The 17,843-nt window shown below is 44.5% G+C and overlaps 2 protein-coding genes across 2 annotated transcripts; one reads left to right on the plus strand and one right to left on the minus strand.

The window, feature by feature from the left end:
* Positions 1 to 10,960: 10,960 nt before the first annotated feature.
* On the minus strand, positions 10,961 to 15,552 carry LOC100843143 (tRNA (adenine(58)-N(1))-methyltransferase non-catalytic subunit trm6). Its single transcript, XM_003565424.3, has 12 exons — positions 15,431 to 15,552; positions 15,169 to 15,317; positions 14,942 to 15,053; positions 14,727 to 14,808; positions 14,572 to 14,642; positions 13,403 to 13,444; positions 13,154 to 13,278; positions 12,604 to 12,697; positions 11,958 to 12,176; positions 11,766 to 11,871; positions 11,500 to 11,586; positions 10,961 to 11,280 (listed from the first exon to the last, which is right to left on the minus strand). The coding sequence occupies exons 1-12, from the start codon at positions 15,538 to 15,540 to the stop codon at positions 11,176 to 11,178; spliced, it is 1,302 nt and encodes a 433-aa protein (XP_003565472.1). The 5' UTR covers positions 15,541 to 15,552; the 3' UTR covers positions 10,961 to 11,175.
* A 1,040-nt stretch (positions 15,553 to 16,592) lies between these two features.
* LOC112270582 (E3 ubiquitin-protein ligase RFWD3-like) lies at positions 16,593 to 17,843 on the plus strand (the record flags this gene model as incomplete). The annotated part of the gene is made up of 3 exons (XM_024458313.1): positions 16,593 to 16,948; positions 17,423 to 17,501; positions 17,570 to 17,843. Coding segments are annotated over 3 exons (480 nt in total), but the record flags the coding sequence as incomplete, so codon positions are not given.

Genomic DNA, 17,843 nt, shown 5'->3' on the forward strand with positions numbered 1-17,843 from the left:
ACCGCAGCCATAAACCCATTGTATTCGGGTCTAAGACCGTGGATGATGATTCTCTTCATCCGAGTCTCGCTCACCTTCTCATCCGGGGCAAGTTGGGATATCTCACGGCAAATAAACTTCACCTTCGAAAAATATTGACTGATGGATAGATTGCCTTGTGAGATACCTGTGAGCTCATTTTCCAAGAGCTGGAGCCGTGCTTCATTTTTCCTTGAGAATAGCTTCGCCAAAGTCTCCCATGCCTCCTTAGGTGTCTTCTCATCACGGATGTGCTCCAATAGGTCCTCTTCGATGGTCGTCTTCAATACAAACATGGCCTTCCCTGACTTGATCTTCCATTTCCGCAAGGCATCAGCATTCTCTGGAGGAAATGCTTCGGTGCCCGCAACGACCTCCCATAGGTCCTGACCTTGTAGGTAGGACTCCATGCAGGTCTGCCAATAGCCATAGTTGTGGCTATTAAGCTTCCTGATCCCGCTGCTTGAGCTAGCAAGATCCGCCATGGTGACTTGCGCCCAGCGTCAAGTAAGCTTTGGTCCCGGACCAGCTTCACAGTCCTAGACTGTGCACCAGCAGAGTCTCCCCTCAGCGCCTTCTTGTTGCACCGAACAAAGCAAGCACCCCGTGCTTACAACTCTTCCTCCAAATGACGGTCCCGGACCGCCTGCTCTGATACCAACTGTAGAGAATTCGAGGTGGACCTAACACACTACGAGAGGGCCTATTCACCTATACCAACTACTTTGGTGTAGTTGATTAGTCCCTTTTTATTTCTACTTACTTAGTGCAAGCTTCCGGGCGGCAGAGCCACTCACGTTAAAGCAAGTCTTGAATCTGGGCGGCTATGCCACTCACGTTGAAACAAGACCGTTGTGATTCCGGGCGAATCCGCTCACGTTAAATCACAACTTATATGCACTAAGTACTTAGAAATAACAAGGCCTAACCGGGAGACTTATATGAACAAAGTAGTACTATATTGCTTTAGGAATATTAGTACAAGAGAGAGCATACACACCTTACACTTGCTCACACCTTGTTCTCCACCTTCTTCACTTCTTTATTCTCTACTACACAAGGTGTGAGGCAAGGGCCTCTATTTATAGGACTACATGGCCATTGGATCTTTGACATGTGTCAAAATCTTAGCCATTGATACAAAATATCTAAAGCCTTCCACACACTTCTACATAAATATCTAGATACTACAAGGTTTCCTATTTATTTATTTTAAACTCCTATTCTAGAATATTCCAAAGCTTCTTCATGCATATCTAAACACTAGAAGGTTCCCTCTTTTATTTATTTTATATTCTAGAGTATTCCATAGTAATGTCTTCTTTCTTGTAATATTGAGAACACTCTAGAAGCTTGCATTGTATTCTCCAACACTCCCCCTCAATGCAAAGCTTCTTTGGTGACCATGCCAAGAGCTTCTCGAAACTTCTCGAACTTTGATTTGTTGAGACTCTTGGTGAGGATATCTGCAGTATGGTCTTCTGTCTTTGTTGGCACCATCTCAATTTCCCCCTTAAGGACCTTTTCTCTGATATAGTGGTAGTGCACCTCTATGTGCTTTGTCCTTGCATGGAAGACAGGATTTTCTGCTAGCCTTATGGTGGATAAGTTATCACAGAAAATCCATACCTGATCTTTTGGAGTTTGATGAAGGTCTTCCATCAATTGTTTAAGCCAGGTGCTTTCTTGTGCTGCCGCTGCCGCTGATCGATATTCTGCTTCAGTACTTGACAGTGCCACTGTAGGTTGCCTTTTGCTGCACCATGTAATGGCTCCCGATCCAAGACTGAAGAGATATCCAGTGGTTGATCTCCGTGTATCACAATCTCCGGCATAGTCGGCGTCGCAGTAACCAATAACCTGGCATTCTTTTGTTTTCTTATATAGGATGCCATAATTTAAGGTGCCTTTGACATACCTGAGTATTCGCCTTATTGCATCAAGGTGAGGCTTCTTTGGTGTGCTCATGTATCGGCTTGCCACTCCAACGGCATAGGAAATATCTGGCCGACTAAGTGTCAGATAGATAAGACTCCCGACCAGTTGCCGATACATGGTTGCATCCTCCAAGTTCTTTCCTTTGTCTTCTTGAAGTCTTGCGTTAGGATCCATAGGAGTGGAAATAGGTTTGCAGTCAAGCATCCCATACCTCTTAAGAAGGTCTTTCGCATACTTTTGTTGGCCTAAGAATATCCCATTCTTAGTGTGCTCCACCTCAAGTCCAAGGAAGTGTCTTAACTCACCAAGTTCCTTCATTTGAAATCTCACGGAGAGATTTTCCCTTGTCCTTTCTATCTCCTCGGAGTAATCTCCCGTGATGATCAAGTCATCAACATAGACTAGAACTATTGCTAGTCTTCCTTCCTTGGCCATCACAAATAAACTAGAGTCTGATGGAGCAACTTTAAAGCCATTGTGTACTAGGAACTCACCGATCTTTCCGTACCATGCTCTTGGTGCTTGCTTTAGCCCGTAGAGTGCCTTCTTTAGTTTGCAGACATGCTCGGGGTATTTCTTGCTCTCAAACCCCTTTGGCTGCTCCATGTAAATCTCCTTGTCAAGTTCTCCATGCAGAAAGGCATTCTTGACATCCATCTGCCACAACTCCCAAGACTTGCTGGCAGCCAATGCAAGCAAGACTCGAACTGTTGTGATTTTTGCCACCGGACTGAATGTTTCTTCGTAATCCAGTCCATACTCCTGCGAGAAACCTCGTGCCACAAGTCGAGCTTTATACCTTTCAATTGAGCCATCTGTTCGGGTTTTCACTTTGTAGACCCATTTGCAGGATATTGGCTTCACGTTCTTTGGCTTTGGCACTAAGTCCCATGTTTGGTTTTCCTTTAGTGCCTTAATCTCTTCTTCCATCGCCTTCTGCCACTCAGGGCCTCGTGCTGCTTCTTCATAGGAAGATGGCTCAATAGGTAAAGACTCATCGGCAAGAGCAGCATTAGCGTACCTTGGATTGGGCTTCCTAGGTCTTGTTGATCTTCGAAGTTCTTGATCATGCTCCTCGGTTTGTGGCTCTTCAGGTTGGTGTATGCCAGTCTTCCACGGACTCTTGGTCTTACTTGGTGAGCTCCTTTCTCCTTCACTTGGGATTTCTAACTTCTGATCTCTTTCTTCTTCTATAACCTCCTCCACGTCAGGTGATTCAGGAATCTCTTCTTTCTTAGGGGACCACCATGAAGAAGCTTCATCGAACACAATGTTCCTTGAGGTGTGACATTTACCTGTGGTTGGATCACAACACCTCCATCCTTTTCGAGCATCATCGTAACCAACAAAGATGCACCTCTTCGCCTTCTTTTCAAACTTGGTTCTTAGGTGATCTGGCACAAAGATATAGCATACGCAACCAAATACCTTGAGGTGGCTGATGGCTGGTTTCATCCTCCAAAGCTTCTCATGTGGTGATTTGAACCCCAACCTCACTTGTGGTAGCTTATTAATCACATGAGCTGCAGTCCTCATACACTCAGCCCAGAATCTTCCAGGAACATTTTTGGCATGCAACATACTCCGACAAGTTTCCGCAAGGTGACGATTCTTGCGCTCCGCTACTCCATTTTGTTGTGGAGTATTAGGGCAAGTTAACTGCCTTTTTATCTTATTTTTCTTGAGATAGATGGTGAACTCATTGGATAAATATTCTCTCCCATTGTCAGTGCGTAGGCACCGTATCTTATACTCGAGTTCACCTTCTATCATATCCTTAAATTCCTTAAATTTCATAAAGGTCTCAGACTTCTCCTTCATAAAATATACCCAAACGTACCTTGAGAAGTCGTCGATGAAGGTCACCATGTATCTCATGCCTCCAAGTGATATTTGCTTGACTGGGCCAAAGACATCTGAGTGTATGAGCTCTAGAGGTACCTTTGACTGATGCTGCGACTCCTTGTATGGCAATTGGTGGGCCTTGCCATACTGACATCCAGCACAGACCATGTCTGTACGGATATCAAGATCAGGAAGCCCCTTCACTACATGCTTCTCCATCATCTCCTTCAACTTGTGGTAGCTGACGTGTCCAAGCCGCGCATGCCAAAGATCAGCCGTCTCATTCTTCCGAGTCTTGTCTACGTATGCTGACTCAGCAGAGAGCACAAAGAGTGAGTCTCTCTTTTTCCCTTCCATGATGGGTGTGCCGATCACCTTGAGCCTTCTGAAGATTGCTACTTCTTGTGGACCAAACAGAACATACTTCCCTTCTGCTGTCAGTTGAGGTACTGACAACAGATTCTTCTTCAAGCCTGGGACGTGATAGACTCTCTCAAGTTGGAGTTGTTGAGTACCATACCTTGGAACGGCTGTCTTTCCAACATGGGAAATCGATAGCTTGGAGTTGTTAGCTGTCAGCACCATTTTTCCTCCCTTGTACTCGGTCATATCTTGCAGCTTGTTGTTATCATTAGTCATATGGTTGGAGCACCCAGAATCAACGATCCAATCATCTTTATAGTTGATTTTTGGATCCTTGATTGCTGCAAGGGCTGGCGCCTCCATGTCCTCTTCCAACTCTTCTTCATCCGTTGCAAAGACTGGTGGCTTCATGTCTTCCTCCAACTCTTCTTCATCCATCGCAAAGGCTGGTGCCTCCATATCTTCCTCCAACTCTTCTTCATCCATTGCAAGGGCTGGCACCTCCATGTCTTCCTCCAAGTCTTCTATGTCAACCTCTTGAGAGTATCCAACTTCGGCGTCCCATTCTTCTTCGCTCATGGATGCTTCTAGAGTGATCTCCTCTTTCTCTTTTGTGGTGGCCACATTCCCTTCATAACGCCTTCTTGGATATCGACATTCTCGAGTAAGGTGACCTTTCTTACCACAATTGGAGCATCCATCATTTGACCTCCTTGGAAATCGGCATTCTCGAGCAAAGTGACCTGCCTTGCCACAGTTGAAGCATCCATCACTTGGTCTCCTTGCATTCTTCTCGTACCATTTTGGTCCTTGTCTTTCTCGTTGGTCTCCCCCTGAAGAGTTGCTTCTCTCCTTTGGATGCTCTTTCCCACCTTCTGTCCACTTAGGCTTGGGCTTCCATTGTTTTTGGTGTGGGCTCTTCTTCTTAGTGAAAAGTGCCTCCTCTTCTTCCTTTATGGTTATGCTCCCCATCTTCTTAGCTAACTCCTCTTGATTTACCAATAAATTCTCCAACTCCACTACTGAAGGTGGAGTAGGCCATCCCATCACCGCAGCCATAAACCCATTGTATTCGGGTCTAAGACCGTGGATGATGATTCTCTTCATCCGAGTCTCGCTCACCTTCTCATCCGGGGCAAGTTGGGATATCTCACGGCAAATAAACTTCACCTTCGAAAAATATTGACTGATGGATAGATTGCCTTGTGAGATACCTGTGAGCTCATTTTCCAAGAGCTGGAGCCGTGCTTCATTTTTCCTTGAGAATAGCTTCGCCAAAGTCTCCCATGCCTCCTTAGGTGTCTTCTCATCACGGATGTGCTCCAATAGGTCCTCTTCGATGGTCGTCTTCAATACAAACATGGCCTTCCCTGACTTGATCTTCCATTTCCGCAAGGCATCAGCATTCTCTGGAGGAAATGCTTCGGTGCCCGCAACGACCTCCCATAGGTCCTGACCTTGTAGGTAGGACTCCATGCAGGTCTGCCAATAGCCATAGTTGTGGCTATTAAGCTTCCTGATCCCGCTGCTTGAGCTAGCAAGATCCGCCATGGTGACTTGCGCCCAGCGTCAAGTAAGCTTTGGTCCCGGACCAGCTTCACAGTCCTAGACTGTGCACCAGCAGAGTCTCCCCTCAGCGCCTTCTTGTTGCACCGAACAAAGCAAGCACCCCGTGCTTACAACTCTTCCTCCAAATGACGGTCCCGGACCGCCTGCTCTGATACCAACTGTAGAGAATTCGAGGTGGACCTAACACACTACGAGAGGGCCTATTCACCTATACCAACTACTTTGGTGTAGTTGATTAGTCCCTTTTTATTTCTACTTACTTAGTGCAAGCTTCCGGGCGGCAGAGCCACTCACGTTAAAGCAAGTCTTGAATCTGGGCGGCTATGCCACTCACGTTGAAACAAGACCGTTGTGATTCCGGGCGAATCCGCTCACGTTAAATCACAACTTATATGCACTAAGTACTTAGAAATAACAAGGCCTAACCGGGAGACTTATATGAACAAAGTAGTACTATATTGCTTTAGGAATATTAGTACAAGAGAGAGCATACACACCTTACACTTGCTCACACCTTGTTCTCCACCTTCTTCACTTCTTTATTCTCTACTACACAAGGTGTGAGGCAAGGGCCTCTATTTATAGGACTACATGGCCATTGGATCTTTGACATGTGTCAAAATCTTAGCCATTGATACAAAATATCTAAAGCCTTCCACACACTTCTACATAAATATCTAGATACTACAAGGTTTCCTATTTATTTATTTTAAACTCCTATTCTAGAATATTCCAAAGCTTCTTCATGCATATCTAAACACTAGAAGGTTCCCTCTTTTATTTATTTTATATTCTAGAGTATTCCATAGTAATGTCTTCTTTCTTGTAATATTGAGAACACTCTAGAAGCTTGCATTGTATTCTCCAACAGGAACAAAAAGACATGGATGTCACACGGTTTCGGAGATCTTTCCTCATCACCGTAAGAAACGCACAACAAATTGCATGATTGTATCGCGAGAAGGAATAAGAAATTCAGACTTCTGTGACAACCAGTTTAACCTCTTCTACAGGAAAGAAACAGAATGCCCAACCAAATTAAAGCTTCTGCACTCTTAGAGCCGGTGACTAGGAACAACTATTCACTGGAAGATCTCACCCTGGAAGACAAAACTGGGCTGGATGGCGTCATTTCCCTGCCAGGAAAGAAACGGTGGGCGAACGAAACTCTCTTCGATGGAGTGCCCAGTGCAGAAGATAGCATGACCGGGACGCCAGTGATACTGAAGGAGAGCTCCACTGGCATCACACTGAAGCAGGGAACCTGGGCAAGGGATCAGCGCATGTAACTCTTGAGAACGGTTAACAGAGGCCACGTACAGGGGAGGCGTCCTGTCTGTATCGTAGTGGTTTTCAGCTCTGGTTTGGAGTGGAAGGAGATCGATCTTGTGATTCCGAATCCATTCCTCACGGACATAATCATCCAACACCCATACATTCACCATGGTTCCTGGGCGAACATCCATGATGGCCATCGCAAGCTTGCCATCTATCTCTAGCAGCTGGAAGGCAATGATCCCATACACTTCGTCAGTATCCACAATGGCATCTGGGTCTGTCAGGGCAGGAGGGGAACTAACCCAACGGAAGTCCTCTGCAACAGTGTTGAAGGTCAGTAGCTTGTAGCCATGACGGTCACTGGCATTGTAGGTAGGCAGCCAGTGGAGGGTGCCGTGGAGCATGACGGGCGGCCCTTGGAGATGGGCGCCGATACCACGCGATAGGACGTCGTCAATGGCCAATGCCGATTCCGCCGACATCGCTGGGGAAGTCGGGTGACCGATCAGCCTCACCGCCTGCTCCTCCGGGGCACCCAACACGCGGATCGAGTAGATGGTGCTCGGATGACCCCCTTCTCCTTCCCATGGATGCGCCTGGAGCACCCGGTACTCCCTTCCATCCCCCGCAGGGCCGTGAGCGTAGAAGGCGACGAAGGGGCATTCCGGGAGCCTTGCCCAGTGGCGGGTGCAGGGATTACATGCGTACAGGCGGCCGAGCTGCAGGTCGGTGAGGAAGAGGATGCCGTCGCAGGAGCCTCTGATCCGGAAGGCCACGGGCTCATCATCGTCAAGGTCAGAGTGCCAGAAGTCGACGGCGGTGTCGGCGAAGCCCAGGACCCGGTGGTTGTGGCGTGCGGCGAGGTCGACGGCGTGGAGGTCGTCGCTGTAGAGTAAGTCGTCGGGCTCGCCGTGGTAGCCGTCATACAGCACGCCGGACTCGTGGTAGAAGTAGAGCGGCATGGGAGAGCGGCGGCGGCCGTAGGCGGCGATGAAGGGTCCCTCGCCGAGGAGCGCGCGCCACGCCTGGCACACGTTGCGGCAGGACCGGTGGATGTAGACGGCGGGCACGCGGAGCAGGATCTCGTAGATCATGTCGGAGCAGAGGTAGGCGATGGGGGCTCCTCCGTTCTCCGCCATTTGTCGCCGGTGGACAGCGTGCGTCTCGGATGACGGCGTGGGAACGAGCCGTGTGGTTTTAGGGGATTTGGATTACCGCTGCCGTGCCTAGATAGCTAGATTGGGGGAAGTCGGTCGGGGGAAATGGAGGAAAAGTCTGAAAAGCCCCTGATGTATTTACTCTCTTCTTTATACGAAACCAGCAGGAGTATCCTACAACGCCACTTAAATTAAAATAACTTTATTAATGCAGCAAGTTAACCCAACAAGCCATGAAGCTAATTTCTAATTTTTTTGATTAGCAATAAGTAATTAGTAAATACAACTACCACATTATGAAGATAATTTCTAGTTTTTTTGAAACAAGATGGAGTACTATACTATATACCTTAAAATAGGGATCAAATCGCGGGTTGCCTTGAATTTTGAATGGAATATCAAGTGATCGACTCACCGTCTCTCCTGACCTTGTGAAATGAAAACTAATATCGATATTTTTCTTATGATGACCTATTGTTGTGAGGAACATTGCTACTTGTTCCTCTACAGTACAGTGCCATGTATCTCTAAGTGATCTGATACTCCGTAACTTAAGACAAAGTTTGAAGAAAACGGTTTTCCCCATGCGCAATTTCCCAATACAATGTTTCTCCTCACTTCCGTAGACATGCCATCCTTTCCTTATTTTTCTCTAGCAATGAATATCGTTTAGGACCTATCGATTCGCTTACATATATAAGCAGTGTACAATATGCGAGTACAAAAGCACTGAAGAAGGCAATCTGTCTGTTAATTTGTGCGCTGTCATCCATCTATAAGACAATCAAAGAAGACTGAAAATTAATTACTTACACAACAAGTTGTCATCACTCACGAGTACGTAGGAAGTGCAAAAAAATTGTAGACAAAGCTATGCTGAGACAATCAATAGAAATTAAAAGAAACCTTATAATCCCATGAGTCAATTTAGTTTAGTCCAATTAGCTGCGGGTACTTGACACTAACAAATAGATACTTCATAGTTCATACTATAGTACTTATTATTTATTTCGTAGGACTCTCTCCCCTAGCACCACATTACTGAATCCTACATTTGCCCTTAGGAGATGCAAGACACAAGCAGAGGAGGCTCCGATCCTTACGAGAAAAATCACAAGCAGAGAGTTACCTAACTTGTGTACTGCCAAGAGAATTCAAACATGCAAGAGAAGGAAGTATCAGATACACACTCATAACAAAGTTGATCTATGCATACCTTGACTAAAGCATATGCGCACAATCAACCAAGTAGGAGTACTAGTTAACACGTACTGTTAGTTTCAGATGTAGGCTACTACAGCCAACAGTAAATAAATAAAGAGAGCAAATACACTAGATTCTAGATAGTCTTTACCAATCACAAATCACATCGGCACCTGAACAGAACATATGGACCGATGGCCATCTAACTCAATCACAGTAAATAGGGAAAAAGAACCCAGGGATATGTGAATGCGAACCTGAAGGACTGGGGTCCTAAACGAAGCTTGCCTTGCGGAAGATCGTGGACGGGCAAGAGTTGGCCGATTTGTGTCTTTCTTCGACTCCAGCAGCAACCTTGGCGATGAATCAGAGGAGCGGTGATGGCCTTTACTTAAAGGGGGAGAAAGAGGACCGAGTCCATGTGAGGAAGGAGGAGATCCGCGGAAGAGGAGGAATCGGGATGGAGGAGAAGAATCGAAGATCTAGGCAAGCGGAAACGGAGGAATCAAGACGGAAGAGAAGAATCGAGCAGAAGAGCAGGAATCGGGATGAGTTGTTGAGGGGACGAGGTCGTGGTTTCCGTCAGGAGCGGAGTATTTTTTTTTCGCGCGAAGCGTGTCTTGCCGTCGGAGGTGAGCCGGTCTGGCTCTCCTTCGTGGGCAAGGATTTTCTGGCCCGTTCGGGCTAGCTCGCTCTCAGAAGCCAGGAAAATTTGACGGTACCAAACGCCAAGCCTAACCCAGCAAGGCTAGTTTAGTTTTTTGCCTGGGAACCAAACGGACCCTACTCTCTTCTTTAAATGAAAACGGCAGGAGTATCCTACGCCACATAAATTTAAACTCATACAGATCAAGTAACCCCTGATGCAACAAACTCATACTCCATAATAAATAACCCGGAGTGCACGCAACACCAACGCTGTACAAAACCTAAACACAGAAAAGCGTCCACGATTTCCAAATAAACTACTTCCTCCTATCTATATTAGTTGTCGAAATATTACATGTATGTATCTAGACGTTTTTTAGACACAGATACATTCATATTTGGTCAAATTTGAGACAATTAATATGGATCGGAGTGAGTATCCCCTAGCTAGCACAATATAGCTTCATGAAGAATTAACTACTCCATTCTTAAATAATATGACGGACTAATATTTTGGTTTTAAACTTTTAAAAAATTCTTGTAACTTTCTTCCTGTTTTAGTTTTCACCGAAAAATTAATATTTGTCTCAAATTTGACTAAATATGGATATATTTATGTTTAAGAAGCGTCCAGATACATGTACTATTTCGACAAGTAATATGGGTCGGAGGAGGACACAATTTACGTGGTCCTCGAGATAGGTAGTACTGAAAGTCTCAATTCGACCTATGCTTTTGGTGCATGCTGACGTCATGCAACGGTACGGTGTATTCAAGATGTCTAGCTGGCCGTATCTCAACACAATGTGCTTGCTTATGATTTATGGACATTCAAAAACAGAACCTGAAGTTGCCATGGTCGAAGGTTACAGTTCAGGAAAGAGTCAGCCCGATCTTTTCTTGCACCTGTCTAGCAAGGCATTCCGTCTCGAACAACAAACTGCACTTAATCTTCTTCCTTAGCTAAGTCAATTATTTGCTAAGAAGCAGTTAGCTGTTAACTGTACTGGTCGATCAGTATAGTGTCAAGAACATGAATATCCTGGTCAACAAAGTGATCAGATACGCGGCACTATCTGACTATCTGTGCCTCTGTGTGTGTGTACTTGAGGTAAAGCGTATTCACTCCCCGCTACATGCATCAGGTTGCGTATTCCTATTCCCCGCTGTATGCTTCAGGCTTGCGTACCCAGATCCCGCTCAAGATGTAGCCACCAAACGAATTCATTTTCATGTGAGGATGAGTTCGCGATGGGAGGACCTGCATTCAAAAAAAGAAGGACCAGCGTTGTATATATTACTCACACACATTTATGCATTCTTCAAAGACATCGAGACAGACAAAGTTCAAATTAATATATGAGTAGCTAGCTAGCACGTTTGTTCTTCCTATCCGTTTAAAATGTTCAGCTAATTCCTGTCGAAACTCAAAAGTACAGCTAATTCATGTCTAACTTCATCATTGTCAATATGTACTGACCTGGTATTCACGAAGCCAGGGTTCAGAAATCTGTAATCCGACGGCCATTTCTGATACTACCAAGCTGTGCATGCATGTCGCAAGAGGCTGCATGTAGAAGTAACAGAAGTAAGAACAAAGAATGTTTTGCTGAAATTATAAGTTAAAGCCCTAGACTTTGATAAGAACAATCATATTTCTGTGGCAATGTATGCAGAGGCTGGAGGTTTCAACCTCCTTTTGGAAAGAACAAAATTCTATGGCAATGTCAAGAAAGATCGATTTACCTCCAGACATCGGTGATAGATAGCAAATGGAGCCGAATAAGACAACAGCGGAAGCAGATCAGACACATAACTTCCAAGCTCATACTCCGGTGCAGCAACGATCAAACTACATCAGCATAAAACCAGCATATTAGTATTACTAAGGGTCCTCAGCTACTTACTGCAGTTATCTGCTCTCTACCTTGGCGTTACCTGCTAAAACCATGTTCCCTCCAATACTTCATCCTCTCTGATGATGGCGCCATTCCCGCTTTAGCTGATGTGGAAGCTACTGAGGCGCAATCATCACGCTTGCAATCTGATGCCGCACTAGGTTCGTCCGCCTCACCTTGAATGCTATCATTGAGAACACAAGGTGCATTGCCAGAATTTCGCAAGGAGTAGAGGTCGCTGAGTGGTGATTGGACAATCCTGAATGAAAAAGTTATGATATTGACTTGCAGAGAATAACTCATTGGCTTTTATGCATATATAAGACTATATAATGGATAAATGGAGTACTGGACTTTTTATACTTTAGTTTTATACAGTAGTAGTTGCTACCGCTTCGTATGGATCTTTGTTGCTCAAGTAGATGGTGGTGCACACAACTTTCAGTTGAGATGATACAAAAGGCTAAGGATGGTGCACTCCATCATGTCTGAAATTTTTCTCATCAATTCAGTTATGAATAAATTGTGCATAAACTAAACTGTGTGGATAGCGTTTCTATTGTTGTGCTCTCTGGCCAGTTTAAATGTCAAATATGGAATGGCACACCCATCTACTTGTATTTGGGGCATTATAACTCATCACATATTTTTTTTCAAATGAAATAGTGTTAAAGAAAGGAAATTACCTGCTAGTCACGTCACTGCTAAAATTAAAGATTCCCACAATATCTATGGAGCTGGGCACTGTCCCAAGATATGTTCTGCAAACATACCCTGTACCTATAACAGAAAATAGATACAATCAATAAAAGTGACGCCTAACAGAGGCACTATAATGGAGATGCCAATAGAATACAAATAACAGGTTTAGTTTGCAAGTTCACATTTGATTAAGACCTCAAGTTGTCAGACCCTATAGCTTTTATGTCTAATTAACAAATGAATTACAGTTTTGGGGAAAGAAGCAATGTGACTTAACGGGAATTAGTAATGGTATGTGGTAATGTTTATAATCTCACATACCAAATATTCAGAAATGGAAATGATATATATCAACTTTTCGCTGAAAGCACGTTGAGCTATTAACAACAGCAAGGTAACTAATATAGTATTTTGTGAAGAAAATAAAAGGTATTGAATGTACTATATGTCTGCACAGCTGAATAATATTCAATTTAGTTGGATAATTTCGTGGAGCGGCATCAGTGACATAAACGTGAAACACGCATGGTTTACCTCCTAAGCGTTCAGCTACTGCGCCAACAACCAAACCTCCAACCATATCGACCACAAGCACATCTGAATATGCTCCAACATTTGCCATAGACAACAAGAGCGACAGTGAGTCTACTCGCATAAACCTGTGAACGTAGAAAAGGCAACATGCAATAAATAAGGATTACACAAGCTGAAACCTGAAATAGTGAAATTTGGCATTATGACATGGATAAAAAGCAATTGACAATAACCAGTAACAGCATTTACCCTGTCCGATCTGCATTTTGCTTCAAATATGTCTCACAAATGCTGCAGCAAATAGGAAGGAGAAGAAAACGTCAGATGTATTATACATAAAAATTCGGTATGGCCATTGAATTCTACCATCAGAGATGCTTTGTAAATACAAGCAAACAAAATTATTTCAGAACTGTGCCAATTTCACAGATAAATAAGCTGATTGCAGTTCAGTTGGTATACCTTTAGCAAATGCAAGTTATCAACTGAAAGATGAATATATGTTCTAGTAAGGGAAATTAATTAGAAATCCTGCTAACCAGAACATAACAATTAATTTGCAAAGCGAGGTTTACCCTGCCTAAAGTTATTTCACGTTGTAAATAGCCTTGCCGCGCGTCACTTTTCAGTTCAACAGAAAACAGAAAACTATTCAAAGTAACAGTAGTGAGCACCAGTCCGAGACTATAATTTGAAAAACATTTAATATCATTCTGCTTCTTGTTAATTTCCCCTCCCTGCATACTCTATACACTATGTCATCTTTTTTTGGACCAAAAACTGTTGGAGATCTCTGACAGTATATATATATATTGATAAGGAGAAAAAAAAAGAGAAAAGCGTACAGGGTGAAGTCTTATGTGAACTATATATGTCATCTTTAATTGAATTGAAAAACATAACTTTGTTTCAACTGATGTTACTATGTAAAATCATTCTGTTCCTTCTACATATCTTGGAAAAACATAGACTAGGTGTTTGTTTGAATGCGTTGAATGTGTCACACATGCGTACTACAAGGTAAAAGTTTGTGACCTAAAGTTTAGCGCCGTTACCTAGGTAAAGTTTGGCCAAAACCGACTAGCTTCTCTTGCAATCATAGATGGATAAAGAAGATCATGGTAATAGAAAACAACAGCTAGCAAACCCTATATACTAAATATATATGTCCTGTACTCTTGCTCTAGAACACTCTTGGACTAACAAGATAATTTAGAGAGGCTGGTTCGCTAGTTTCAACCGGATATTCAGAATGAAGAGTTTTTCAGAATATGCATCTCTATATAAAAATCAAAAGGTAATAAATAGGTCGTATACATGATAATAGTAGATTAAGGAAAATTGATAACATTAAATTTCAAAAAATATATAGTAGCATATTTATTTTCGTGTTGCAAAAGGAAGTGGCCGAAAGATACCTTCGGGCAGACGGCCGTCGCAAAAGCAATTTAGGTGCATATTTCTTCTGTTTCTTTAGTATATACTTCTCCTGTAATCAAATTTGTACGAACTCTCAATCCAATATTGTTCAAAAGACTAAATACGAACCAACTAGAGAATAAATTAAACTAACTTGTGACTGCATAGTCTTCTTTCCAAATGTAGAGCTGTTTGCTATCAAAGCTTCCACAATCGCGTCACCACTTAGGCCATTCCTATTTGATTTTGCAAAACCACGTATTAGTATATAAATCTTGCTATTGGGATCACTGAGAAAGCGTAGAAGATGCACTCAAAAAGAAAAACGAACTTAATGCATGTTGGATTAATCCTCACTTCCTGACTCACCTCTTCATTGCCTCTATGTCGTCGCTAGACAAAGTTTGAGCTGTATTGTTGTCAACGAGGGACCTATTGTCCCTCCGTTCGTGCTCTTTGCCATCTTGCGTTGGATCATCATCTATATATAAAGAGTTAACGGGGACCATTACAATCAAATATAAGAACACACAAAGACCAATGTTTTGTCAAGTAGATCAATTGAGAGAAAAAATAAATGAATCAGCACCCTTTACCGCGAGATGGCGCGTCAGTGGCGTAGGAGACGAGGACGCCGGAGTAGTCGCCGCCTTCGGAATCGCAAGGTTCGACGCGGAAGGTGGAGCCGAAGGGGCGACCCACGAGAGGCTGCAGCGAGCATTTCCTGCCCCCTATGTCCACCGTCCTGCGCCAATTTTTAACACAAAGGATCGGATCAGGAGAAGAAGAAACGTAATTAAGCTCGAAAAGACTGACGGCCCGCGAGTGTTTTAATTACGGAAAGGGTTGATTACGAACGCGCGAGGGGTGAGGCGGCTGAAGATGACTCGGTCGCCGTCGTTGATGTCCAGGATGACGCTGCAGCCCTTCCACGCCTCCTTGGCGATCGCCGGCAGAGGCGGCGACATTGGATCGAGCTTTAATCGGGAGAGCGAATTAACGGCAATATGCAGAAGGGCGGCCGGAGGGTCCCTTTATGTTTATGAAGACACGGCCGAATCGCCGATACAAAATCGAATCCGGATTCGTTTCCAGTTACAACTTACAAGTCTGTCTATCACACGGTTCGGCTTCGGCTGCTCCATGGTACTGAACATAGGAGCCCTCTCTGTAGATGGACTCAAGGTGGATCTACGTTGACAATGGTGCGACCGAGAAACACGTCAACAAAGGCCGTCCACGAAGATCTCTGAATCGACTACTTATATAAATATAAAATGTGCTGTGTTAGTATGCTGGCCCTGTACGGCTAGCTCGAATTACTCTCTAAGTTCCAAAATACAACGTGCTCCACACATTTCGATATCTAACTTTGACCATCAGTTACATCAACAAAATGTGAATTGTAAGTTATAAAACTTATACCACTAGATTCATGCATATTTGAAAGAAGTTTCCAATGGTATAACTTTTATAATACATAATTCACATCTTGTTAGTCTAATTGATGGTCAAAGCAAAATCTCAAGATGTGTGCGTGTTTTATATTAGAGAACGGAGGGAGTAGTAATACGGAATGGTGTACAAAGATAGCAAGAACAATTATTGGCCAAACAGTCAGATACATTCCTTTAGCCAGAGGACACACACTGACAAACGTTGGATACAGAGGAAAGCTATCTCGTGCCAAAAGCCCAAAGCCTAGCACACTCTCTGGCTCCATTGTCCATACCCAGGCATATGAGCCATCGATCTCGGACCAGTTTTCTGTTTCAAAAAAGATGTGGGAATCCTGTTAGCCGGCTAGGATTAGTTTTGGACTTTTAGTGGATCACGATTTAATAGCACATCTCCCTCTCTTGCCCGCCTGTGCGGCCCCTGTCCGGTCTTCCGGTTTAAATGCCAGTGGATCACCAGTCCAATAGCCCAGATCTCCGTTAACAATACCCTTCTCGTCCGGCACGATGCGTTCGTGACGGTTCCCCTGCCTTTGCTCTGCTTCTCCGATACTCGAACCTAAAATCTTCTGCCGTCGTCCTTGCCGGCGCCCGGTGACGGTGAGGAGCACTCCGCCGATGGACGTCGACATGCCGCACGGAGAAGCACCGTGTCTCCACGCCGAGATGGCTGCAGGCGCGTGGAGGTGCCCAGGCGGACCTGTCGTCGTGACTTGGATGACGAGGAGATCCCGGATGATGATGACGACGACGACCATTTCTCGGATGACGAAGACGAAGACTCCCCTGAGGAAGAGGACGATGACTACAAGGATGAGGTGCCGAAGCGGCGGCGGAGTTGGAAGCAGACGCGACCGCCGCCGGGGACTTGCTGCGTATGCATGGAGCCCTGGACACCCGACGGAGCGCATCGCATGTGGTGAGACCATATCTATCCCTCCCTACACATGTAATTAAGCAGCCAATTTGCGCAGCTGTGTTGGGATTTTCGTCCAAACCTATCAATTACGCTAGGTTTCACTACTGCCGCGACCGGCCGCCCCTCTTGGGCATGACGTGCTCGACGAAATGCGCGCTTGCAATCGCAAATGCATCCCAGCGTCCCAGTGATGCCATCCAACTCGACATCTGGAGAGATATGCAACGAGATGAAAGCCGCGAATTGGTGAGGACGTACGTGGCCGGCTGCGCATATTACTGCCCAACTAATAGACCAATTCTTGAATTTTAAACTAATATCACGAGGAAATTAGTCAAACTTAGTGGTCAGTAATGATTGTTCTATTTTTTTATGCGAGTGTCTTGCACTGGTATTTTATCAGTGGATACTGTGTTTCCTCAAAAAAAGAAAAGAAAACGAAGAAGATTAAGGTGTTTGCGTGCATGTATGCAGCTGCATTCCCTGTGGACATTTGTACGGCAGATCCTGCCTTGAAAATTGGCTGCATGGCGGCGGGAGCAAGACAGCCAAGGTGCGCTTCTTCATTTGATCTCGTGTAGAAGCTACCATCCATCTCACTCCTGCTCCATTTTGATTCAGTGCGGTCAGATGTACGTGAAGAAGCAAATTATCAACCTGTATTGACCTTCTCATTACTGCTTCTACACATGCTCATCAGTCATGCATTACGAGGAAATCACCCTGCAGTTTTCCATAACTCCATTTGATATTTCGACCGGCGCGTTGCGAGCAGGTCTTGGCCTCTTGCATGCGTACGTACGTTCTGAAACGCTCATCCTGCTTTAGTGGTTTAGTAGGCAGAGTATGCATGTACATATATATGCTTACACATTGAGTCATTGACTTGCGACTT

Source organism: Brachypodium distachyon, chromosome 2, assembly GCF_000005505.3.
Source record: "Brachypodium distachyon strain Bd21 chromosome 2, Brachypodium_distachyon_v3.0, whole genome shotgun sequence".
NCBI lineage: Eukaryota > Viridiplantae > Streptophyta > Magnoliopsida > Poales > Poaceae > Brachypodium > Brachypodium distachyon.